This window comes from Silene latifolia, chromosome 2, assembly GCF_048544455.1.
Source record: "Silene latifolia isolate original U9 population chromosome 2, ASM4854445v1, whole genome shotgun sequence".
Classification (NCBI taxonomy): Eukaryota; Viridiplantae; Streptophyta; class Magnoliopsida; order Caryophyllales; family Caryophyllaceae; genus Silene; species Silene latifolia.
Window position 1 is genome coordinate 90,311,173 of NC_133527.1, and position 27,992 is coordinate 90,339,164.

General features: G+C 39.9%; 2 protein-coding genes across 2 annotated transcripts; both read right to left on the reverse strand.

The window, feature by feature from the left end:
• Positions 1-7,476: 7,476 nt before the first annotated feature.
• Positions 7,477-8,337, reverse strand: LOC141641068 (uncharacterized). The gene has a single exon (XM_074449745.1). It carries the CDS (start codon positions 8,335-8,337, stop codon positions 7,477-7,479), a length of 861 nt encoding a protein of 286 aa, XP_074305846.1.
• A 1,505-nt stretch (positions 8,338-9,842) lies between these two features.
• On the reverse strand, positions 9,843-10,635 carry LOC141641069 (uncharacterized). Its single transcript, XM_074449746.1, has 2 exons — positions 10,185-10,635; positions 9,843-10,090 (listed from the first exon to the last, which is right to left on the reverse strand). The coding sequence occupies exons 1-2, from the start codon at positions 10,633-10,635 to the stop codon at positions 9,843-9,845; spliced, it is 699 nt and encodes a 232-aa protein (XP_074305847.1).
• Between the last annotated feature and the right edge of the window lie 17,357 nt (positions 10,636-27,992).

A 27,992-nucleotide genomic window follows, 5' to 3' on the forward strand; every position in this document is an offset into this window, starting at 1 on the left:
GGCCACCCCGCTCAAACCCAACCAAAAAAAACAATTCACAAAAGACGCACAAAAAAACAACGACTCGCCCTTCTTTTCAAGCAAAAGACGAGTCGAAACAACCACAACAAAAAACGGCACCCCAAGACCCCCACAAGGTCCGCCAACAAACCAAAGTACATTCCCAATGCAATGGGGAATTTTTCTACGGCTCAAAAAGGCAATTTATACGCCAATTTGAGCACAAACCGGTCAAAAAGTCAAAATACGACTACGACAAGACAACGAGATTTTATCACGCCTCAAGGCGACCTAAACTACCAATAAGGTCCATTTCAAGGCAAAGTGACTCAATTCAAGCTCAAACAGGCGCTTATTTTGTCAGACATAAGACCGTCACAAAAGGCAAAAATTCCAATTTTGCCCACAAATACACAACAAAGGTCCACAATGGCAAATACGGTCTTTCCCCGACTATAATACAACCTAGTGGGACCCATTACCCAAGCAAATAAACTTGGTATTGTGAGATGAGACGGTTTCTCCACCTCACTCACGTTTTTCGAACATAAGGAGCGGGAACGGGGACCAAAATGCAAACCAAAAGCACCCCTATACTCCTAAACAGGTTTCTAACCTAATGCAATCATCAATTTCACTCGAAATGGGCTCAATCAAAAATGCCCAAATCTGTATGGAATATCTTTCCAGGATCTTGGGAGTTGTGGCTAGTCAAGATGATTTCAAGTATCACCCTATGTGTGGTCATATCAAGCTCACTCATTTGCTTTTTGCGGATGATCTTCTTTTGTTTTGCAAAGGCACTGCTCCCTCTATTATGTGGTTATTAAGAGCTTTCTCAACTTTCTCTGCTTTCGGTTTGGCTCTTAATAAGGATAAATCTGATATTTATTTTAATGGAGTACCTGATAATACAATTGGAGATATTTTGCAGATTTCTGGTTTTCACAGAGGTACACTTCCTTTCAAGTATCTGGGAGTGCCTATTTCCTCCAAGAAGTTGACTAAAAATGAGGGAGAGAAGCTGCTTGATAGAATGGTGGCTAAGATAAGGGGTTGGGGAGCTCGACACTTATCTTTTCTTTGGGAGAGTTGTGTTGATTGATTATGTCCTAACTACCCTTCATTCTTCTTATCAAGCCACTATTTTCCTTCTACCAAGCAATCTTATAAATAGAATCAATGCCATTTGTAGAAATTACCTGTGGAGTGGGTCTTCTGAGTATAAAAAGGTCCCTAATATTAGTTGGAAGGTCTGTTGCTACTTGAAGGATGAGGGAGGCCTTGGAATTAAGGATGCTAATCTTTGGAACAAAGCTCTTTTAGGAAAGTATGTGTGGTGGCTTGCTAACAAGAAAGATCATTTATGGGTTCGATAGGTAAATCATGTTTATATGAAAGGTACATCATGGACTGATTATGTGACCCCTACTGATCTGATTGTAGTTGGTCATGGAAGAAAATAGCTACCATATTGCAAACTTTTAAGCAAGCCTACAATGGGACTCGTTGGTTGAATGCTGATATTGACTACTCTGTTGATGCTGGTTATGACTGGCTGCGTGTAAAACAGGCCAAGGTCAATTGGAGATACTTGTGTTGGAACTCTCTCAATATTCCTAAATGCTCTTTTATTTTTTGGGAGTATATCCTTCAGAGACTTCCTACAAGAGATAGGTTAGCTAGGCTGAATATTTTGGTTGATCTTAACTGTCCCATCTGTCAATGTTGCCCTGAGAGTCATGAGCATCTCGTGTATGACTGTGAATATGCTAAAATCTGCCTGAGACTTTTACAAAGTCAGCTGCATATATCGTTCAACATTCAGGATTTGGTGCACTGGTTTTCTAATGGTAGGGGAGTCACAAAGTTGCAGAAGAAATATGTAGGTGCTTGTCATGTGGCTTTGGTTTATTGGATTTGGCGGGTTCGCAATGAGGCAAGGATGGACTGTTATGTTAAGAAGCCAGATTTTATCATCAGGAACATCCTAGTTGCAGTGAAGAATCGATTTCTGAAATTGAATGCTAGCAAGTTGTCGAATAGAGATATTACTTGGTTTCAGTCTATTTGAAGCTAGGTTTTTTTGTCTATTCTTTGTATAGTCTTATATACGAACTGATGTAACTACTTTTTGTTTGATGATCAATATACTTAACTTTCCCAAAAAAAAAAAATGCCCAAATCGACTTTCTAGGGTAAAACTTTCGCCCTAATTCAATTTAGCTAAAAGACTAACAAATTCAAATGGATTCAAGAGGGAATACATACCTTGAGATGACATTGTTGATGATAGCACAAAAGGAAGCAAGCTAGAGACCTTCAATGACCGTTTATGTCGAATGTTGAAGACGAAATGAGGGAATGGCATGTGAACCAACCTCGCGTCTTTTACAGAAAAATAAGGAAGCTCCCTTGGTTCGCCAGGTAGCTCGCGCTAGAGGTGATCATGGGCCGGGCCAATGCGGGCTTGGGCCGGGCCCTTCTAATAAAAGCGGCCCATTTGTGTGGGCCGGGCCGGGTCGGCCCAGATGCGCGGACTTATTTAGCAAGCCCAAACCCGGCCCTTATGGGCTAATGCGGGCTTTTGGGCCTAAATGGGCTTTTTCGGGCCCTAAAATTTACGACTTACCCTAGGAAATAATTAGCGTAATACCTTCAGTTACAACTTTTAAAACATACATAGTGCATAAAATTGCACAAAATATGATGAAATGCATATTAATTGCTCTCTAAAATAAAATAATGACAAAAATCGCCACTTTAGAATGCTTAATCATGCATTCTTATATATGATTTATGTTATGTATACTTTGTTTTATAAATCTAAAAAAATATACTTGAGTTTGTAAAGAGTTGAGTATAACTTTAACGCTACTTTAATAGGTTTTATTAGAAAAATATTCATTATTAATAAATATGGGCCGGGCCGGGCCAAAATTTGGGCCAAACGCTTGGCCCAAACCCGGCCCCAAAATAGTTTGGGCCTTTTTAGGCCGGCCCATGGGCTTTTTTGGGCCAAAACTAAAGGCCCAAGCCCTTCAAAAAATCGGGCCGGGTTAGATAGGACCAATGGGCTTGGGCCATTTGATCAGCTCTAGCTCGCGCCTCAATCAGGTGTTCCCTGCTCTTTCAGCAAAATTTTGGGCTTTGGCCCAATTTCCCGTAATAAACTTCAAGTTTTCAATGACGACATTAAGGGCCGTCATTTTGTAAATGCAAAAACAAGTAGTGAAATCAAAATTCACTATTTTTCTTCAAAAATTTCAAACAAACGGGGATCAAAACCGCCATTTTCCCTTGAAAAAAAGTGAAAAATTTAAAATTCACTATTTCTTCAAATTTCAACGACGGCAATTAAAACCGTCATTTTTTCAAAATAATAGTGGAAAATTCAAAAATTCACTATTTCTTCAAATTACCATGACGGCAATTAAAATCGTCAATTTCAAAAACAAAATAATAGTGGAAAATTCAATATTCACTATTTCTTCTATTTTCAATTTCAAGAATAATATAGAAAAATTCAAAAATTCACTATTTCGTCAAATTTCAAACGACGGCAATTAAAACCGTCATCTTCGAAATAATAGTTGGAAATTAAATTTCACTATTTTCACCACACATGTCAACGGCGGCACATACACCGTCACTTCAAACGTAATAGTGAAGATTCTCAATTCACTATTTCCTTCACATGTCAACGGTGGCACATAAACCGTCACTTCAAAAACAATAGAGAAGATTCCAAATTCACTATTTCCATCACATGTCAACGGCGGCACATAAACCGTCACCTCGGTCGTAATAGCGAAATTTAAAATTTGCTATTTCCTTCAAAAAATTCAAACAAACGAGTAGTGGAAGTTCAAAAGTCGCTATTCCTTCAAATGTCAACAGGGGGCTTCCTCGCGGAACCCGCTTATTTAAGAAACAGTGATAGTGGAAATTCAAAATTCAGTATTTTCACGGCGGCATCATGAGTCCGTTACTTTCAAAACAAGCCCATTTGACGCGGCTATTCTCACGGTCGATTAACCGACCCTTCTTTTGGCTGGCGAGCCTTACAATGCATCACGGCTGGCGAGCCCTCCTCATATACGCCCAATGGCTGGCGAGCCTTACAGCGCATTGCGGCTGGCGAGACCTCCTCATATACGCCCTATGGCTGGCGAGCCCTACTCATATATGCCCCATGGCTGGCGAGCCTTACAACGCGTTGTGGTTGGCGAGCCCTCCTCATATACGCTCCATGGCTGGCGAGCCTTACTACGCACCGCGGCTGGCGAGCCTTACAACGCGTCGCGGCTGGCGAGCCCTCCTCATATACGCCCCATGGCTGGCGAGCCTTACAACGCATCGCGGCTGGCGATCCCTCCTCAGGTACGCACCATGCCTGGCGAGCCTTACAACGCATCGCGGCTGGCGAGCCCTCCTCATATACGCCCCATGGCTCGCGAGCCTTATAACGCATCGCGGTTGGAGAGCCCTCCTCATATACGCCCCATGGCTGGCGAGCCTTACAACGCATCGCGGCTGGCGAGCCCTCCTCATATACGCCCCATGGCTGGCGAGCCTTACAACGCATCGCGGCTGGCGAGCCCTCCTCATATACGCCCCACGGCCGGCGAGCCTTACAACGCATCGCGGCTGGCGAGCCCTCCTCATATACGCCCCATGGCTGGCGAGCCTTACAACGCATCGCGGCTGGCGAGCCCTCCTCATATACGCCCCATGGCTGGCGAGCCTTACAACGCATCGCGGCTGGCGAGCCCTCCTCATATACGCCCCATGGCTGGTGAGCCTTACAACGTATCACGGCTGGCAAGCCCTCCTCATATACGCCTTATGGCTGGCGAGCCTTACAACACATCGCGGCTGGCGAGCCCTCCTCATATACGCACCATGGCTGGCGAGCCTTACAACGCATTGCGGCTGGCGAGACCTCCTCAGGTACGCACCATGGCTGGCGAGCCCTCCTCACATACGCACCACAGCTGGCGAGCCTTTATCTGTAAACATGCAAGGATGTATCCGAAGATGCCTCAGGTATGATTCCTTCTTATGGCTGGCGAGCCTTTGTACGTAGTCTAACGGACTTTAAACGACCCGCACGGATAGTTGACAGACTCTAAACTATTCCCGACGACAGGTCCTTAGCTCGTACCCTCGAGTCACCTTGGCGTTGCCCTTCCCGACGGCAGGTCCTTGGCTTGAATCCTTTCGAGCCACCTCGACGTCAGTTGGGTCTCCAGGTTTTAATCTTTGATTGACCTGAGGGATCTACTTTGAGTTTCGCCCAGTCCAAGCCTCAGTCAAAGTGGGGGCTCTGTAGATACCTAGTATCTGCTGAGACTCCAACAAACACCCGATGATTATCGGACTATAACATGTTTTGGAATCGCAACGTTTGATCGACAGTTTGTGTACAACTTTACGTCGGAAAACTTAAAAACGATTTCGAAAATGAAACATTTCAAAACTTTTCAAAAGTACCTAGAGTGTTTAATGCACGACGAAGGGATCGCAATGACACTAACTAGAGTCAAAACCGACACCGGACCAAAAACTGACTCAAAAATTCAAATCCCGACTCCAACAACGAGTCAAACCGAGTCAACCACCAAAAACAAAACATTCAAAGCCTTCTATACAAGATTTCCCGGATTCATGAATGGTCAAGTACCACACATGTGACTACAAGTCCTAGGATAGAACAAATCATGATTGCACTTGTGTGAAAGTGACAGGGCAACTCGAAGGCCCGCGACGTGGCTCGCGCCTCTTTAAGCAGCCTAGGTGGCCACGTCGCTCAAAACTCACACAACCACTCATTTTCCTATAAATACCCCTCAAATGCCCCCATTTGAGAACTTACGCAAGTGTCCGTCCCCTCTTTTCTCCCTTAAAATTCTCGGCTCGACTTTTTAAGTCACAATCCGACGCGTATTTACGACCTACCGATCGTAGATACAAGCCTTACACATTGTTTGGTACCGTCATCGTGCATTAAATCACTTGAACGACCACTTCGACCACTACACCATCACTAATCTTAATAAAACACTCTTTTTACTTACCAAAACGGTTTTAAACCGAGTCTTTTCCAACCAAACGAGTTGTTAAACTTACGTCGGTTTCTCGCCATAACCAAACATGTAAGTATGAGGGTGTAAAAATCCTTCGTTTATCATGTCTTTACTTGTTTCATGACTATAACATGCTAAAACATGCATAACACGATCCAAAACATGGGATAGACGAGCCAAAACTGAGTTTCGGCCTAAGGCAGAAGCCTCTTATCATGCACATCGGCTCGCGCCTCAATGGGGTGCCCAGGTCAGAACTCAACCGTGTTTGTTCTCGTCTTTCCCCTTTAATCCATTTTCATATTTGTAATCGATTTTTACCATTTCAAATATTTTCAAACCCTTTTTTATTTTATTTTATTTGTTTTTAACCATAAAACATTTTTCACCCTTGGTTCCTCATACCATGGCGGTTAAATCCGTGTTTCGGTGATAATATTTGGTTAATAACATTTAAAAGGTATTTAAAGCCTTTTGTTTCATTTCTTTCCATTTTGGGAGGTATTTTAAAGCCTTTCGTCATTTATTTACATTTTCAAAACCAATGTATTAGTCACCAACACAAAGTCATCCTTGGTTCTACATACCATGCCGGATTTTAACCCGGGTACGATGACGAGTATCGACTAATTATATTCAAATGAACTTAAAACAATTAGTTCATAATTATTTTCAAAACTATTCATGTCAAGCTTGCCAAGTCGAACTCTACACCGCATATCATCAAAATCATGATGATTATTCGAATCTCGTTCCTCAAATCAACAAATGCGGTCTAAACGACCCTTTCAAACCAAAACGGGTTCAAATACCCATTTTTCAACACGTTTTATAAACGTTTTTCAAATGGTCAGAACGCATCTTAAACCGTTGACTGACCCGCGCCTAAACATGCCCTTTTCTTTCTCATTTTCAAAACCAGGGGAGACCCCCTTGCATCGCCAACAGGCTCGCGCCTCATATGGCTGCCTGGTGCAAGGTCTGTTCACTTTCCAGCATTGGTCTAGGACGATCCCGACTCCGGTTAGCCCGGATATAGGACGGATCAGATGACTATCTGCTCATTCAAAAAATCGTATTTTCAAAATGCTTTACTAAGACAAACGGATCACGTTATACACCATAAACCTAATATGGTAAATGGATGTTTAATTTCCATGTTTTTTTTTGGTTAAATGTAAGAATGTATTAAAAAATCAAGAAAAGTCCATGTACAAGTTAGCCGGGTACCCGTGAATGCCCCAGATCATCCTCACCTACCTCCTTATCCTTATCTCTATCTGAAAAACTAACAAACAACAAAATCAGATCCCCTTGCATATGCAGAACACTTCGTCTACATCATTGTGTATTAATCAACTTCATCACTGCCCCTCCATACTTTCAATCACACCTCACCAAATCTCGCCTCATACCACCGTCTATCCTTGGCTGCTAACGGCTTCTTGATCAATTTCCCAGATCGAATTTTGATATCATGGATGATTCTTATGGTGATTTTCTCAGGCATCTCCACCAGCCCTTCGATTCGCGCTCTATTTCGCTGATTCCAAATATGGTACACCCCCGCCATTAACACCATCATCTGTATCTCCCTTTGGAGCTTCGTCCCTCTTCTGTGCACACCCCAATCCAGGCTCCTATCACTAGGTATGCTCATCTTGCCTTTTGAATTTAATTCATTGATTACTCTACTGCTGTATACACATTTTGAAAACAAACGCTCTTGTGTTTCGTCTGATTGAGCACATAGACAACAGATTGCCTCATCACAAACCCCTATACGATGTAGTTTTAATTTGGTATTTAGGGATTCAATCAAGATTAACCAAGTGAATTTGCTGTGTTTAGGTATAGACCACCTATTCCACACCATACTCGACCACCTGACCTTAGGACCCCTTTCTTGCAGCCACTCATAGCAGCCACTTGCTGTGTATCCTTTGGACTCAACACTCCAAACGCCATTATCAAATCCCGCAGCCAGGTCTTCCTTAGTCTTACAAATCTTTCGCCATGCCCAACTTGACTCATTAGAAGGGGTATACTCCATCCAGGGCTTTCCTTTTAGATATACCTGATGCACCCATTTAACCCACAAGCTGTCCTTTTTCTTAGCTATCCAATTCACCAATTTACCAACTATGGCTTTATTCCAGAGGCCCAGGTCACGTATACCCAATCCTCCTTCCTCTTTAGGTCTGCAAACCTTTTTCCAAGCCACTAAAGGAACTCTCCTGTACTCCATTTTCCCATCCCATAGGAAGTTTCTGCAAATGGCCTCAATATTATGAATAACTCATTTTGGGATAATAAAAATAGAAGCCCAGTAGGAATGCAAGGTAGTTAGGACAGCTTTAATGAGCACCAGTCTCCCAGCATAAGACAATTTTTTGGCCCCTAAACCATGAACTGTCATACAAATCTTTTCTATTAGCACCTCACAATCCTTCCTCCTAAGTCTAGTTGTTTGAATGGGCATCCCAAGATACTTGAAAGGGGTGGTACCTTCCTTAAACCCAGACACATTGAGTATGTCTTGTTTAAGTGTTTTAGGGACCCCATTGAAATAAGCATTAGACATAGAGGGACTTACTTTGAGACCAGATGTTCCTGAGAAGGTATTAAAGGCCTTTAGAATAAGCATCATAGAGGTGGTATCCCCCTTGCAAAACATCAAAACATCATCTGCAAATATAAGATTTGTGAGTTTAAGTTCCTTGCATAGAGGGTGAAATCTGAAACCTTCTCTCCTAGCAGCATAGCTTATAGTTCTTGTTAAGTAGTCCATGCATAAAGTGAAGAGTAAATGGGATAGAGGATCCCCCTGCCTCAACCCCCTCTTCCCTTGGAAAAAACCAAAGTTATCTCCATTAAGTGAGAGAGTAAAGGAAGCTGTGGACACACATTGCATTATCATCTATTTAAACTGTGTGGGAAAGTTCAAGGCATCCAGTATTTGACTGAGAAAGTCCCACTCAACTGTATCATAGACTTTCTGAAGATCAACCTTAAACATACACCTAGGAGAGCTTGTGGTCCAGTTATATAGTTTATCAAATCTTTGCAGATGAGTACATTTTCCAGTATACTTCTCCCCTTTATGAAAGCTCCTTAATTTTGATCAACAATGTCAGGTAGGATACTCCCCAGCCTTGAGCATAAAATCTTCGAAATGGCCTTGTAAATCACATTACAACAAGCAATTGGCTTGAATTCAGTGACATTGTTAGGTCTTTCACACTTAGGAATGAGGGTCAGTGTAGTTGAGTTGATTTGTTTCAGAAGTTTCCTGTGTGTAAAAAAATCTTGCATAGCTCTAGTAACATCATTGCCCACCACATTCCAAGCATCCTTGTAGAACTTACTAGTATACCCATCTGGACCAGGGGCCTTGATGTCTGTTATACTAAAAATTGCCCTCTTAACCTCTTCATCAGTAACAGGAAGGAGGAGGGATATAGCATGCTCATCAGTACACATTCTGTCACACTTGATAATAGGAGTTCTCACTCTTTTAATAGGGGAACTGGTGCCGAGAAGACCTATGTAGTACTCCAGGATGGCCTGTTGAATATGTTGAGTATCACTGCATCTCTTCCCCTGAAGATCCTCAATCACAACCACTCTATTTTTAACTCTCTTGCTTTTAACGGATCCATAGAAATAAGCAGTATTTGCATCTCCCTCATTCATCCATAGACAATTGGATTTTTGAGCTAGAAAGGAATCTCTGGCAGCCATCATTGCTTTTCATTTCTGAGTAGCCTGAAACTCCTCTTCCATCCTATCTAGATCTGTTGGATTAACTCCTAATTCCTCCTGCAACTTAGAGACCTGAAGCTGCAAAAAATTAGTGGCATTATCTATGTCAGAAAACCTCTCCTTGTTGAACTGTTTGAGGCCTGACTTTAAAGCTTTCAATTTTCTTGCAACCTGGTACATGATGGTCCCATCTACTGCCACTTCCCATGTATCCTGCATAATTTGAGTAAACTTCTCTGCCTGTCCCCACATATTAAAAATATTTGAAGCTTCTAGGGGATTGAGCACATTTACTACTTCCTACAATACAAGGAGTATGGTCAAACAAACCTTCTGGCAAGAAGTGAGCATAATACTCAGAGTAACAATTAGTCCAATCCTTGTTCACCATAAATTTATCCAATCTACCGTATGTTCTATCTTCAGGTCTCTGCTTGTTATTCCATGTATACCATGACCTAATAGCCTGTATATCTAACATGCCACAATCAGTAACACAGCTCCTGAAGTCATCAATCTCAGCTTGAGTTGTATTTCCCCCACATCTTTCATTGTGTGCTAAAACACAGTTGAAATCCCCGCCCATAGCCCAAGGCCCTCTTATTTTGTTAGCAATTCTTCCGAGCTTGTTCCATAGAGGTATTCTCTCTTGGATCCCATTAAAGGCATAGATAAAAGTAAGATAGAAACTCTCCTTACTCAGTAAAGACTCCACCCTCATGTGTATAAATTGAGCATCATACTCAATGAATTGAATCTGAAACATAGCAGGCTGCCACATAACCCATATCCTACCTCCCTTGTGGTATCTAGTATTAGTGGAAATGCTCCAACTGGTACCAAACGTATTAACTACTTTATTCAAATTACACGGCTTAGTTTTAGTTTCTAGTAGGCCAAAAAGACCTACCCTTTTATTCTGTAAAAACCAATTTATTTCTCTTTGTTTATTTACACTATTCATCCCTCTAATATTCCAAAAGCCAATATTATCCATTAAGATTGGGATTAGTATTTATGTCACCTGCACTACCTCTTCCTTCTTGCTGCTGTGGAAATATTCCAGACTTGTGCACCACATCTTTGTAGGAATGACCACCAAAATTGGCCTCACTGTACCCCTCTTCCCTGCCACCTTGTCTATTCAACTTGATCAGTCTCTTTACAGGGGCTTGATCCTCTTTAAGAGAGCATGAAGCCCTAATCACTGGGGTCACTCCACCATCCCCTTGTGTGCTCTCCACCATCTTTACCACAACTCCAGAGGTATCCACTCCTTGAACATTTCTTGTCCTCTCTGCCTTTTTAGCCACTGGTCGCCACTCCTTCCTAATCACCTTAACTTCTTTTTTCTTTTCTCCCTGGATCCTCCATCTGCAATTCATAGTCTCATGCCCAACACCCTTGTAATGTGCACAGGTAATAGGCTTCCATTCATACTCGACATCTATCTTAATCATTTGCCCTAATTCGTCCTTGAATTTAACTATATCAGGCAGCTTCTGATTAATCTTAAGCTCAATCATAACTCTAGAAAAATTCAATCTTGTCTTTTCTTCAGTGGCCAAATCACCTTTAATAAACTTCCCTATGAGGTTGGCAATTTTTGGTAGTCCCTTGCCCCAGAATTTTAACGGGAGCTTATGCAATTTGATCTAAACTGGAACAGTGGTTACCGTATCCTTTGTCATATCAGCCTTACAGGTCCACCCCTTGACAATTAATGGTTTGTTATCAAAAAGGTAGTGTCCAAATTTCAGCACTTTTTCTTTCATTTCCAGGGACTTGAACCTTACCAGGAATAGGCCATCATGCATAAAGGATATCTTATAAATGTTGTACTTGGACCATATTCTTCTAATGAATCCCTCTACTATGTCACTTGGAGGATTTGCTCCCATGATAAAACATACCACTGCCTGTCTCCAATATTCAATTTCAGCACTAACATCATCTTCTGTCAATTGCAGGATCACCTCCTCTTTATTAGGGCTTCCTTGGTCAATACACTAATCAGAGTGCGCTTCTTCCTCAACACTGTTGGGTTTTATCGTATTATCAGATTCTTGATCCCCATCATATTTCTTGCCTTCATCAACACAATTATGACTCAAGGTTTCCTCAGATTCCCCAACAATTGAGGGACTCAATATCCCATCATCAGGAGGCACCTCTGAATCTGCATCCGCATCCTCATCGCTGTCTTCTACTTCCAGTTCTGGCCCCCCACCAATTCATTCAGGCACTTCGTTTTCTTAGCATTCTCTCCATCAGGACCTCTTCCAGGGCCCTTTTCAGTAGTTGGTTTGGCTATTGGCCTAGTACTGCTTGCTACCCTCTGTGTGGATTAAGCTTTCCTAGCCATGTGCATGGAAATTCAATGGCGGCAGAGAAACAGCTTTCTCTCTCTATCGTTTTCTCTCTCTAGGGTTTTTTTTATCATTAATTTCCATCTTGCATGCAAATCAACCATTAATCCAACTCGACATCTTATACTTGATATTTGGATTAAATCAACCGACTTAGAAAGCTCTCACATGTTAGGTTTAAATTATTGGATGCGCATTCATGCATTTAAACCGTTTTATCAACTTTTGCATTCAACCAACCAAGATCGATCGAGAGGCCGCTACATGCGGCGGGATTGGGTGTCTGATTAAAGGGCTTCCCAATACGTACCTTCACCTCTTACTCAGAAACTTTGGATAGTGGACGACCTTATACAGGGCTTACGAGAGTCATTCTAGAGATAAGATGCTAAAGAGGGACGATTCCTTATCTTTAGTACCTATGTCAAACACTGCTTTGTGCTTCATTTGACCGAGGTATAAAGTGGATTCGAACGGGTTCCAAGCATCCCACAAATGCTTGGTGGCGACTCCGAACATCTCTAATCGTTTCGAGACCCTTACCAAGACGAAACCGACCGATCTAAAACGATCCGGTTGAGTTTTGTGGCAATAAAAGAAAAGAACTTGAGAAGCTAATATGAGTGTGTGTAAGAATTGTGGATCGTATGTTATGATCGTGTAGATGAGTGCATATATATAGAAGTATGTCGTTTTGCGGTAATGTTGAAGAGTTGGTGTGGTGGTTTTGCTGAGGATTTTATGGTATTGGTTAGATGGAGTGCAAAATAATTTAAGGTATGAGAACTGTTAGAGAAAGAGAGCCCTGGATATAGGAATGGTTGTAGGTGTTGAGGTTATAGTCGGTTATCGTTGGCATGCGGTGGTGATGAGGATTATGGCAAGTATATCAAAGCATCTAGTATTAGTGGGTTACGAGGACGAAACATTTATCTTAAGAGGACTAGGATGCAACAAAGAGAGTATGATGGTTGTACGTGTTGCGGTATAATTGGAAGTTTGAGTGTTGGTGTAGAATAAGGATGAATTTGTGTTGTGGTTGATTTTATTAAAGGTCATGGCCGTGTTTGTAGTATGATGTTTAGGAGGGTGAGTAAACTTCGATAGTGTTAACAGTTTGGGTGATGATGTTTATGTGTATGAGTAAACTTCCAGGACGAAGTTCATTTTAAGGGTGGTAGAATGTAACATTCCGTTTGGTGGTTGATCTCGCTAGGTGGATTGTCTTGATATTGGATTTGCTAGTAAGTAATATGTTAGTGAGACGGACCCTTGTGTGGCGTTTCTGGATGGTATTCGGTAGTGTTTGGAGTTAGTGTCGGGAGGCTATAATGTAGTTAATACGATATCGTGAGCTATGTTGCGGAGGTTGGCATTGTTGGTGGAGTTAGTGTTAGGAGTTCATGTCTTATAAGTTGGGTTTGAACTTCGGGGACGAAGTTCATTTTTAAGGAGGGAAGACTGTAATACTATGGATTTATGAGTTGTTGGGTACTCTACCAAGTAAGGCTTACTATGTCGAGTAAGTGAGTTTTGCATAAGAAACAGTGTTCTGTCTGATGGATACTCGATCGAGTAGGGGACACTCGATCGAGTAAGTGGGTTTTTACGGGTTATTTGCCGGGTTTTGATAGCAACGCGAGAAGGATATAAAAACACTTTTCGTCAGTTTATTTTCACTTTTACCCTATTCTAAACTTCACAAAGATGACACAAAGTTACGTTGCTTTTCTCTTTCGCATTGCTATCGAATCCGAAGGCTTATGTCGTCGGAATCCAGAGTTTTTTTAAGTCGTTGAGACCATCGCGTTGTAAGTAAGATCCTAGTACAGTTTTTATATTGTTTCGTTGATTTTGGTTAAACCCTAATTGGGTGATTTGGGTGTTTTGGGAGTATTTTGGTATTAGATGGTGATTGTATGATTGTATGATTGATAGGAGGTGATTTCGTAGAGGAACGTTTCTGATCTGCTGTTGTGACGATTGTGGTGATTGCATTTCCAGGTAGGGTTTCCTACTCAGTTACTGTTTACATGTATATTAGATGGTTGGTTGGTTGTTGATGGTTGATTGATGTTATTGATCTATATCGTATTGAATTGGTAATTGTTGATGTTGTAGTTGGTTGTTGTTATTGTATGTTTGTGGTTCGCGAGGTGCGCCCTCGGCTGAGTGGAGTCACTTGCGGGAGTGGCTACACGCCCTTGATTCCCTCATTGTGGAACCCGCCACAAGAGGGGATGTGTACATTAAGAAACATGGGTTTGCGCTCGGTATTGATGAGCGGCGCTTAGGTGGGAACGACTGCGGTCCCCCATTGGCGGTGAAGATTACTGGTTGCGGCCGTAATCTGGCAGGACTAGACCTTCAGGCTAGTTAGGTGATTGGTGTCTGACGGTGTTGGATAATGTTGTGTATTATTGTTGTTGTATTTTCTTATATTGTGTAAGCAGTAACTGACCCCGTTTAATTGTTTTAAAAATTGTGGTGATCCATTCAGGGTTGGTAAGCAGTTATTGAGCAGGTATGATTTGGATGCGCGAGGGATTAGCTGGGCATGAGTCATCACGAGTCTATTAGAAGTCTTCTGCTGTGTTATCGAACTGTATATTTTCTTTTGCTGGTTTTTGGATTTGGAACAGTTGTATCATACTTTACAGTCTTTGGATTTTGTTGTATTCGCTTAATCTGTTTATTTAAAGTACATTGTTTTATGGTCTATTTTATATTCATTGCCTCGGGTAACCGAGATGGTAGCAATCTCGTGTATTTGGTGGTCTTGGTAAGGCACATTAGTGTATGGGGGTGTTACACTTATTGTAATAACCCTTATTTTATTACCTTTGTCAAAGGCTAGTCAACGGTAAATGGGTAAATATATTTTATAAACATACATTTTATATTGTTTATACGAATTTTGTATGGGACGAAATATTAATAATATACAATACATGTATATACATACATATACTACACTTACCTTATACACCTACCTTATCCTCTTATCCACCCTATCCATCTTATCCATACAAAATCTCAAAATATCCACCAAAACATGACAGAAGAGAGAAAGAGAAGAAAATGGAAGTATTCCCTCACTCCTCCTCGGGATCGTAAGGTAAGACCGTCTCACACTATTTATATATTATTTTAACTGACCGCCACGACCTTGACTCACCCTAAACCCGCCGTTGACCACCTCATGACCACCGTTGACCGAGTATTTGGGGTTTGACTGAGCAAAGGGTTGTTGTTGTTAATTTTATTGTGTGGCCGTCTTAAGATAGATTTTTAACCCCTCATACCGTGACCGTCTAGGGCCGACCTTAGGGTGGTTGTATCGAAGGGAGTGAGGAGGTCACAGTGGTGGTGTTAGGTGGTGGGTTGGGTGGCTGTAGGTAACAGAATTGAGGGGAAAAAGGGGGTGCGCAAGTTGTTGTTGTCATGTTTGTAGTTGTTTTGTCGTAATTATTGTTGTGGTTATGGTCGTGAATGGTGGTGGTAACGACTGGGGTGGCGACCACAATGGCTAGGAGGGGCCGTAGTGGCGGCTCACGGTGGTGGCTGCCATGGTTGTTTAGTGGTGTTTGTGTGTGGGCGTGTGTGTCAAATGGTATTGTTGGTGGGGCGGCTGTTATGTTGTTGTTGCCGTTGCCTTGGTCGGCCGTGGGTGGCTGGGTGGTAGCCTACGCTGGTGGACATGGTGGTGGTTTTGGGTGGTTGTGGACCATGAGTCTTAAGACGGGTTTTAGGTAGCTATAAGACAGTTTTAATTAATTGATTATATAATTATATAATCGTAATTTAATTAGATTAGTTAGTAATTATATTTAATTATCGTAATAAGGTGCCGACTTTATGGAGGAGTATATTTGTATCCGATTGCTTTGTTGTTTAGCGGGATTTGGTAAAAGGTAGGTTTATCCTACTCAGTTTCAATATTGTGTTTATTTTCTAAATGAGTCACTTGTTATTAATTGCATTGATTGAGTAGGTAATTGGCATGTTATATGGTATCCTACATATTTGTGTTGTTGTGTATGTCTGAGGACATGGTTGGTTATTTGTTGCTGAGGAGACGTGAGTGTGGGATTTATCTGTATGCATCCCTTTAAATTTAAGGACTATAACGAATATATCATGATGAATGTTAGTCATAAAATTAAATTACATAAACAAAAAGGTAAAGAGATGAAGAATCAACCTTCGTTCCTAGCAAATTCGGCCTAAGAACAATATCGCAATGATATTCGCCTATTAGTTGCACCCAAGACGATATGAGAAATGCCCTTAACTTGTTGCTAGAATCCATCTCCAAATTTCAGTAAATTAATTAGGGTTTTTGTTCTTGTGTTTTTAGATGAGAGGCAAGAAAGGGAAAAGAAATTAGGTTAGAATTAAATCCCCTTGCTTCCTTATATTAGCCGAAAATAAGAAAGAAAAGGAGGGATTATTCTTTCCATTTTCTCGGCCCAAAAATTCCGAAAAATAAGAGAGTTATTTTCTCACTTTTCGGTTTTACTACTACCCAAAAATAAGGAGATTAAATCTTCTTATTTTGGTAGTATACAAAATGTATAAAATGTATTATTTATAAATTGTCATCTAGTGAGGATCGATCCCATAACCTCTTGGTTTGAGTACCCTTACTATTACCACTATGACACATTCATCTTGCTGATTAAATATAACCGATTACATTTAATTACGAATTAACATATTAATTCGTCAAAGCTTACATCATATACATTAATTAAATATAACTTATTATATTCAATTTACGAATTGACAGTTAATTCGTCTCAACTAATATTATTTAATCGGCATTTAATAATCATCACATCAACACATTGACTAACTGTTTAGTCATATAAGGCATCAATGTGATTACATTTACATAACCACATATCTCAAACACATCCTATAGGTGTGACCTTTAGGGACCAGTTGATCACCGCCATCTGTATGATAATAACGTCAAACTTTCTAGCAAGCCAACCGTTATTAGGTAATCGTTAATCAACTGATAAAATACGAAGTATACCCTTGTGAACCTGTAAGAGATTTACAAATGTTATCACACTAATTTGTGGAGGACACAAGCTCCAACAAACTCCCACTTGTCCTCACAAGTGTATGTGCGATAACCGATTCTCATATCCTATAATTTCTCCCACTCAATGTAAAACAATTTGCAAAATCTGTATTCACAAAGGTCGTATTTTACAAGTGATCTGTATCAAGAGTTGTTTCCCCGACTAGAGAGTAACTTAACTGATAAACGAATCATCATTCGAGCATGGCCATGCATTTCGATTCAACTCCTCGAGTGGCCCGGAAATAACTACACCTGATAAGGGTTGGATATTTTCCTCAACTCGAATCCTGCAGATGTAAGCACAATATGAAATGACCCAGAAAAAATCTACTTAGCCTCCAGTTACGGCAGACCGTGAGAAAGAAACCAAAGTCACCCAAAAACTGCCTTAATCTCAAGAGACAGTCGATAGTCATAAGAATCGACTCTAGGAACACAATGGATGTCCTATCCACGACCTGGCACCGAATGTTTTTAAACATTTAGGACTCCATTACGTTGTCACAAAAATTTGTCCTACGAGGTATCGTTATAATCTCGCATTTGTGATCGATCAGTCAACAGTTTGACTTATGGCGCGTTGAACCCACCATCAATCGACTGCACAATATAATGGCCAGAGTTATGAGATCTTGTAGGCGATTACAGACCAAAACAAAATATAATGTAATTCAGTTCACTTTGTGGCGTTCAAAGTTATCAGTACAATCCACATGAAAAACAAAATATTATAATAAAACGATGAAGTTATAAATAATATATGAAAAAGATAATGTATCAAATTCATAATCAACTACTACAACTCAGGAACACAATTAATTCCTATGGAAATAACGTGCCCTTCATGCTTATCAAAATTCAACGGTTTAGTGAGAGGGTCCGCGATGTTATCATCTGTCGCAATCTGGTCAATCACTATCTCTTCTTGCTCCACGTAATCACGGATCAGGTGAGCTTTCCGATGTACATATCTTGATTTGTTGCTAGACTTAGGCTCCTTAGCCTGGAAGATGGCACCTCTATTGTCACAATAGATGGTGATCGGGTCATTCGAACTAGGAACTATCGTAAGTCCTTGTAAGAATTGACGCATCCATATCGCTTCGTTAGTTGCTTCCGAAGCGGCATAGTACTCTGATTCAGTGGTAGAATCTGCTACAACACTCTTTTTGGAACTCTTCCAGCTGACCGCAACAACATTAAGAGTGCAGACGGACCCGAACTGAGATTTTGAATCATCTCGATCTGTTTGGAAGCTAGCATCTGCGTAACCGATTGCGCATAGCTTAGTATCGCCTCCATAAGTCAATATCCTATCCTTAGTCCTCCATAGGTACTTGAGGATATTATTAACAGCTATCCAGTGTGTTTCACCTGGATTCTTTTGGTACCAACTCGTCATACTCAATGCATATGCCACGTCTGGACGTGTGCATATCATGGCATACATGATTGATCTTATTGCAGATGCATAAGGAACACGACTCATGCGCTCAATCCCTTCAAAGGCCGTCGTGGGTGACGAGACTTGCTCAACCGCATCCCAGACGTCATTGGAAGGTTCCCCTTCTTGGAGTTGGTCATGCTGAACTTCTCAAGAATCTTATCCAAATAAGACTCCTGACTAAGTGATAACGTCCGTCGTGATCTATCTCGGTAGATAAGGATTCCCAAAATGCGTTGTGCCTCACCCAGATCTTTCATCTGGAAATGGTTCTTCAACCATTCTTTAACCGAAGATAGGAGAGGAATGTCATTCCCAATCAGGAGTATGTCATCGACATACAATATCAAGAATACAATCTTGCTCCCACTCGACTTGATATATAAGCATGGTTCCTCGACCGATCGAGTGAAACCATACTCTTTTATCACATGGTCAAAACGATGATTCCAACTCCGAGAAGCTTGCTTAAGTCCATAAATGGAACGCTTAAGCTTGCATATTTTCTTAGGATGTTCAGGATCTATGAAACCTTTGGGTTGCACCATGTACAACTCTTCTTCCAAATAACCGTTTAGGAAGGCGGTTTTCACATCCATTTGCCAAATTTCATAAACATGAAAGGTGGCAATCGCTAAGATTATCCGAATAGAACATAGCATGACTACAGGTGCAAAAATCTCATCATAATGCAATCCGTGCACTTGAGTGAAACCTTTTGCCACTAGTCGTGCCTTATAGGTATCTGGTTGCGCGTCTACAGAACGCTTTATTTTGTAAAGCCATTTGCACTATAGAGGTTTTACCTTATTAGGTAAATCAACTAGATCCCATACGTCATTCTCATACATGGAGTCCATCTCGGATTGCATGGCTTCGAGCCATAGCTTTGAGTCAGAACAGGCCATAACACCTTTATAGGTAGCGGGTTCATTACTCTCTAGGAGTAAAACGTCATTCTCCTTGACCATACCAATGTATCTGTCCGGAGGATGAGAGACTCTACCCGACCTCCTAGGTTCCTCAGGAATATTAACCGTGTCATCAGTTGGAAGAACCACTTCCTCCATCGGTTCCTCGGTTGTTGGTTCTGGAATCTCCGACAGCTCGAAGGTTCTATTACTTGTCTTGTTCTCGAGAAATTCTTTCTCTAAGAACGTCGCACTAGCCGCAACAAAAACTCGATGTTCAGTAGGCGAATAGAAGTAATGACCAAACGTTCCTTTTGAATAACCTATAAAGTATGTCTTGACTGATCGCGGGCCGAGCTTATCCTCGTGTCTCCACTTGACATAAGCCTCGCAGCCCCAAACCCGAATAAAGGACAAGTTAGGGACCGTTCCCTTCCACATTTCATATGGAGTCTTGTCGACAGCGTTAGTCGGACTTCGGTTAAGTATAAGAGCAGCTGACAAGAGAGCAAAACCCCATAATGAATCAGGCACTACTGTGTGACTCATCATGGATCGAACCATATCAAGTAAGGTTTGATTTTTCCGTTCGGACACACCATTTAATTGAGGTGTTCCAGGTGGAGTTAACTGCAAAACGATTCCACAGTCTTTAAGGTGTTGATCAAACTCCTTTGAAAGATATTCGCCACCTCGATCTGAACGGAGTGCTTTAACCTTTCTACCCAGTTGGTTTTCAACCCTGTTCTGGTATTCCTTGAATTTCTCAAAGGACTCACTTTTATGCTTCATTAAGTAGACATATCCGTATCTACTCAAATCGTCCGTGAAAGTGATAAAATATTTATAGCCATCTCTAGCGGTAATTGACATAGGTCCACAAACATCAGTATGTATGAGTCCTAATAGGTCACTAGCGCTCATTCCAACACCTTTGAAGGAAATTCGAGTCATTTTGCCAAAGAGACATGTTTCACACGTGCCATATGTAGAAAATTCGAATGCGGGAATAGTCCCATTATCGACAAGTTTCTTTACGCGTTTCTCATTTATGTGTCCCATTCGACAATGCCATAGATAGGTTTGATCTTTGTCACCAACCTTTAATTTCTTATTATTCACGTGTAATACTTCCGTGGTTTGATCTAAGATGTAAATTCCATTCATGGAAACCGTTTTTCCATAAATCATTTCATTGAAAGAGAAAATACAGCTATTATCCTTTATTAAAAATGAAAATCCGTCTTTATCAAGTACGGAAACTGAAATAATGTTCTTAGACAAACTGGGTACATAGTAACAGTTATTTAAAAATAACTCAAAACCACTAGGGAGTTGGATTACATATGTTCCCTTCGAGACAAAGAAGAAACTCGGCTCCATTCCCGACTCGCAGGTCCACATCACCCTTTCTGAGAGGTGTGATGTTTCTTAGGCCCTGCAAATGATTACACAGATGAGAACCACAACCAGTATCAAGTACCCAAGTTCCGAAACTTGCATGGTTAATCTCAATCATATGAATATAAGATGACATACCAACAGGAACGACGCGGCCTGCTTTGATGTCCTCACGGTAGACGGGACAGTTCCTCGTCCAATGTCCAGTCTTGTGACAATGGTGGCACTCAATGTCACCGCCCTTGCTCTTTGCCTTGCCCTGTGAGCCACTAGTCTCACCGGGCCCACTCTTACCGTTTCCTGGCTTCTTGAATTTTGGCTTACCTACAGTTAGGTTGCCTGGAGCTTTGCCCTTACCTTTACCCTTGTTGGAAATCGTGAGAACATCCTACTTCATGCTCCCACTCAATTTCATATCCTTCTCGGTCTGTACGATAAGGGAGTGTAGCTCATGAGGACTCTTTTTCAAGTAATTCATATAGTAGTTCGCCCTGAAAAGGGCAAAACCATCGTGAAGAGAATGAAGCATTCGGTCAATGACAATGCTCTCACTGATTTTGCAATCAAGTGCCTCCAACTTCTCGACATTCTCAATCATGTTAAGAATGTGTGGGCTAACCGGTTGGCCCTTTTGGACTTTCGCATCAAAGAAGCGACAGGTATGCTCATAAGTAACGATCCTCGGTGCTTTTGAGAACTCGTTAGTGAGCGTGGTGAAAATCTTGTTCGCACCTTGGGAACTGAAGCGTCTCTGCAAATTGGTTTCCATTGCAAAGATGAGTACGTTCTTTATCGCACCCGCTTCCATAACGAAATAACTATAAGCAAGTGACTCGTTAACTCCCGCATTGGGGCTTGGTTTGACCGGTATTGGCTCAGTTAAGTACTTTAGCTTACCGTCAGCAATGGCAGCATTCTGTAGTGCTGCCTCCCAGTCCGTAAAGTTGGACCCATCATTCTTCAGTCGTGTGTACTCATTCATGTTGTCCATAAAACCTTTCAGCCAGGACTCCCGTCCAAGTGTGGCACTTGGCATTGGGATTTCGTTATTTCCAGCCATTTGTTGTAACAGTAAAATAAACGCGTTCTACACTGCGAAAAGAAGAATAAATAATAAGCATGTGCATCGATTTTAATTTAAGTCTAAAGATCTAATGTCATAACGCAAAGACTCAAGCATTTATACAATTGACCTTCCTCAAGAATTATATAAATGATCCCAAGACTCAATTATCTGTAAATTGATAAGCCAACCTTTTGGCTAATTCTACTGTTAGAATTCTTGGTCGATAAATTTTTGTAAATTCTATCTTTAGTCCATCATAATCACGAGAAACTCTTCGGACTATAATTATAAGATAAACTAAGTCAACACGAACTACTTACCCAACGTAGAAGGGGTCATATTATGCCTACCGACGAAGAAGGGATTCATAGTTATTTGCCCTTATAAAGACTAATCTCAATTTCCGTTTTAGAGGAAGATCCCATCAACTTTATTTTAATTCATTTTAAGTGAACTAATATCTAGCATGTGTGAATGAATAAACTAAGATGATGGCTTAATAAACATGTGACATCTGTATGTCTATGAAAACTAACATACAACCTATATGTGTCAATTTTCATGCATTTTAGTAGGTGGTTTGGTTTTAGGCGGAATATGATGCATGAACTAACATGTGAATGAAAAGCAATAAAAACGGTAAAACGTAAAACAAAATAAAGTCCTAGTGTGGCCTATCCTATCAAAATGAACATAAATACAACTTTGGAATCCATCCATGGACCCGAGAAGCTTGTCTTGATGTTCTATCTTGATCCATGTAGCGGGAGTGAGCTCCAATCTCTATCTTTAGTCTTCTTTGAAAATTACAATAAATAAATTTACATAATAAACCTATTTATTACATTCTAATTTCAAAACCAGAAAACTAAAGAAAAATAAAGGAGATTTGAGATCTCAAATTACATTAAAAATTATGTTCCCATCATTACGAAAACATAATTTGACTAAGGCCACACTAAGTATTACAAATTACAACCGATTGCAAAAATACGTAAATTAAACCATTCAAACGATTCATTCAACTAAATAAAATGCATCAACTAAAAAAATTAAACATACAAGACATAATTCTTTATTATGTAGATTAATTTTATCCAAACCACCTATTTAATTGATCAAATTAAGTGACAATTCCTCAATTAATCACATTAATTTTAATCTTAATTCATATTAAACTTGTAATATGAATTTAATCCATCAATATTTTAAACTGGTTTAAAATAATTAGGTATCTATGAATTATGAACCGCTTCACAATTATTTATTATACATTGTAAATATAATGTATAATCTTTCTAGGCCAAAAATAAAATAAAAAAAAAACGGGGAAAAATTGTCCTTCTCGGCAATTCCTCAACAACCGATTTTTTTTTTTTTTATATTTTCAGCTCACGGCAAAACTAAGAAAAAAAACAAAACAACCCGTCTTTTTTTTCTTTTTACGGTTTTTCTGTAAAAACCAAAACAAATTATTATTATTTTTTTTATAATCTGGCCACTGTGAATAGTAACCGAAAAAGATTTTTTTTTGTTTTTTGTTTTTTGTTTTTACGGCTCAAATTAAAACAAGAACCCTAATGCCTCTTTTATGTCTCTTTTGTGGCAAAAATGCCCTAAAATAAAAATTCGATGAAGGAAATCGTTTATAGTTGCTATTAGAACATGATTAGCATATGAATTAATAAAACATGATTAATCGCATATGCCAAAAACTATATAGCAAAAACAAATTTCTATATCATCGACATGACGATTCCATTTACAATTTTAACTTAATCTTCATTAAATAAAAAAAAACTACCAATTTATCATATGTTTATATTAACTGATTAAACAACAATATGAAAAATCGAAATGGAAATAATCATAAAAAACAAGAGCAAAATCTCGGCAGAAAAAAAAAATCAAATCGGCAAAAAAAAATCTAAACCGAAACCCTAATTTTTTTCGAAACCCTAATATTGTTTACATCCAATTTTTATGAAAATCATCAAAATAAATTCGTGGCCTTGGCTCTGATACCACTTGTGGGATTTATCTGTATGCATCCCTTTAAATTTAAGGACTATAACGAATATATCATGATGAATGCTAGTCATAAAATTAAATTACATAAACAAAAAGGTAAAGAGATGAAGAATCAACCTTCGGTCCTAACAAATTCGGCCTAAGAACAATATCGCAATGGTATTCGTCTATTAGTTGCACCCAAGACGATATGAGAAATGCCCTTAACTTGTTGCTAGAATCCATCTCCAAATTTCAGTAAATTAATTAGGGTTTTTGTTCTTGTGTTTTTAGATGAGAGGCAAGAAAGGGAAAAGAAATTAGGTTAGAAATAAATCCCCTTGCTTCCTTATATTAGCCGAAAATAAGAAAGAAAAGGAGGGATTATTCTTTCCATTTTCTCGGCCCAAAAATTCCGAAAAATAAGAGAGTTATTTTCTCACTTTTCGGTTTTACTACTACCCAAAAATAAGGAGATTAAATCTTCTTATTTTGGTAGTATACAAAATGTATAAAATGTATTATTTATAAATTGTCATCTAGTGAGGATCGATCCCATAACCTCTTGGTTTGAGTACCCTTACTATTACCACTATGACACATTCATCTTGCTGATTAAATATAACCGATTACATTTAATTACGAATTAACATATTAATTTGTCCAAGCTTACATCATATACATTAATTAAATATAACTTATTATATTCAATTTACGAATTGACAGTTAATTCGTCTCAACTAATATTATTTAATCGGCATTAATAATCGTCTCATCAACACATTGACTAACTGTTTAGTCATATAAGGCATCAATGTGATTACATTTCCATAACCACATCTCTCAAACACATCCTATAGGTGTGACCTTTAGGGACCAGTTGATCACCGCCATCTGTATGATAATAACGTCAAACTTTCTAGCAAGCCAACCATTATTAGGTAATCGTTAATCAACTGATAAAATACGAAGTATACTCTTGTGAACCTGTAAGAGATTTACAAATGTTATCACAATAATTTGTGGAGGACACAAGCTCCAACAGTGAGGCGGTTGGGAGACCGTCTCACGCTCTGGTCGCCTCTTGGAGCTTCCCACTCCAAGAGGGATGTGTATATTAATCACTTGAGTTTGGAGGGACTCGTGTAGTTGAGACACGACGTCTGGCAGGGGATCCGGTTGGCTTCTGGACCCGGTACGTCTGGGCGTGTCCCGGTTCCTATTTGTGGTTGTCGGTATGTCTAGGCCTGTCCCGGTACCGTGGTGGTTGTGGCTACGTTTGGGCGTGTCCCGATAACGGAGTGATGGGTTTTGATAGCGTTTCATTCAGATTATACTCATTTTTCACACTCACACACTTTGAGTTGTGTCACACTTTATTTATTGAAACTGACGTTTGTGTGTCTGTGTAATTATCACTTATTTCCGGGGTGTCCTGTGTCGATCCATATGATATTTCCGATCATATAGGGAGCAAGTTAAGTACAAGTTTTGTTTGTTGATGTGATCGGGGTTTGGGCCGCGCCTTGGACTCGGAGTCTAGTAGCGTAGCATAGATGATATAGATGGTAGTTGAATTGTAATTTGTATAATTCACTTTATTTATTAGTTTGTGTTTGTTATAACTAAACTTGTTATTTATTTAATGAAATTTCTTAATTGTAAATTCCGATTTCACTGTCTCGAGAAACAGAGACGGTAACATCTCCCAATTACCTTTGCCGGTAAGAAGAGGGTGTTACAAAGTGGTATCAGAGCAACGATTTTGAAACCTAAACCAATGAACCAAAATGAATCTAGGAGTGTGTAATAAAATAAACCCGACATGAGTACAATAGGAGGTCTGTTTTGGGTGAGTAGAATCCCTGATTTCAAAACTAGATCCTATTGTTTCGGTTGGTCACTACGTGGGTGGTTATGAGTCGGGAAACGTGACGTGAAATGTTGCATGATTATACTTGTGTTATAGTTTTTTTGGACCTCTTGCATGATATAGAGGTTGTATGGTAAATAATAACATGTGATAGTTGGAACGATGGAATTGAAATATCGACTTGAGTGAGATATAAGTGATGTGAGTAGAGGATTGTTTCATATGAAATATATTCATTTGTATGAGTTTTGCGTGTTGAGTATGATGAGTTTTGAAGCCGTAATTTGCATAGTTGATAGAATTCTTGTATGACATACTTGTTCATATGGTGTGTCATAGCATGTAGAAATTGGATGGAAAGAGTAATGTGTATAACGTGTTTTGGAAGTGGTTATTACGTGTTGGTGTGGGAGGAGCACTAGCCCCGTCCTTTGGAATGATAATACCGCATCTATGTTGGATTTTACTAGTGCCATAGTCAGAGTGTGATCGGTAAAAGTTGTTAGTAGAATAGTCGCTATTATAAGAAAAGTACTCTTAGTCGGAAATTGCAAACCATAGAGAGGCACCCAATCGAGTGTGAGCTAGTACTCGACCGAGCACCAGTCACTCGACCGAGTAAACCCTACCACTCGACCGAGTGGACCAATTCCAGAAACTTGAAAGTGAGTCACTCGACCGAGTGGAGAGGGCACGCGACCGCGTGGACGGGCACTCGACCGAGTGAAAATTTCTGGGCTGTAAAACTCGCAAAAATTGTGTCATTACCTTATTTATTTTACCTCTTTATTCTTTCGTCAGTTAAAGTTATTTCTAAAATTCCCTTGTGATGTTTGTTGTTCGGATTTAAGTTTTCTCTTTCATTTTATCCTCTTAAATTGGCTAATCTTACCATGTAAGTGATGTTTTCTTCCTCTTATTTTCCAATTTGATTTTGTTTAAATCTACACTAACGCTCCGCTCCAATTTTGTCAATTAATGGCATGTTTATTTGATCCATGATATTAATCACCTTTTTACATCATTTATGATGTCAAGTATAAAATTTTCATGTCGAATTTTGCCCAATTTTTTTTTATGAACTCGAAAATATATGGTCTTAAGTCAATAATTTGATTTGGTGTTTGATGCACGGTTGATTGTTTAACAAGGGCTAAAGTTTGGTAATTATTACTCTTGCACTATGCCAATTCTGGCCATCAATAATGAGCATATCACAACGGTTTAATGTATATATAATAATGACACTTAGATTACCGTTTTCCAAATATTGGCGGAAACCCAGACCACGCTAATAAGAACAACGGTTTCCCTCGAAAACCGTTGTTATTATAATGTGACAACTGTAACACCCCAGCCCAAACCGGGTCGGGAGCGGTTACTTATGATAGCTAACCAGGCTGTGTAGATGGCCCACATATCAACATGGGTCCTTTACAGCGTATTTTTTCCTCACTCATGAGCATCCCGTGAACCTTCCCAGGAGGTCACCTATCCTAAGACTACTCCCAGCCAAGCACGCTTAACTGTGGAGTTCTTTTGCATGGATGACCATAAAATAAAATGCACTTTGTTGATATGAGTAGTATTTTCAATCCCTTTAAGCACTAGTCATTTAAGCCTATCACTGGACCTCTTCAATTAACGTGGGGTGTTACAACAACGGCTGTTTAACAAACCGTTGTAAAAAACATTTAACGATTTCCAAAAACTCGTTATAGAATCACTCTTATCAACGGTTGTTAGACAAACGTTACCAGTTTAAGAAAACGGCATTTCAAAAACTGTTACTAAATTAACACCAGCAACGGTTTGTGGTAGCCCTTGTTATGTTATAGCTACGCGCTTTTTTGTAACCGTTATTATTTTCTATTATGAAATAACGGTTTTTCAATTCAACCGTTGTCAGTATTTGATTAGATTTTTCAGTTTGACTACTGCATTCAAAACTTTATCAGAACTTTAA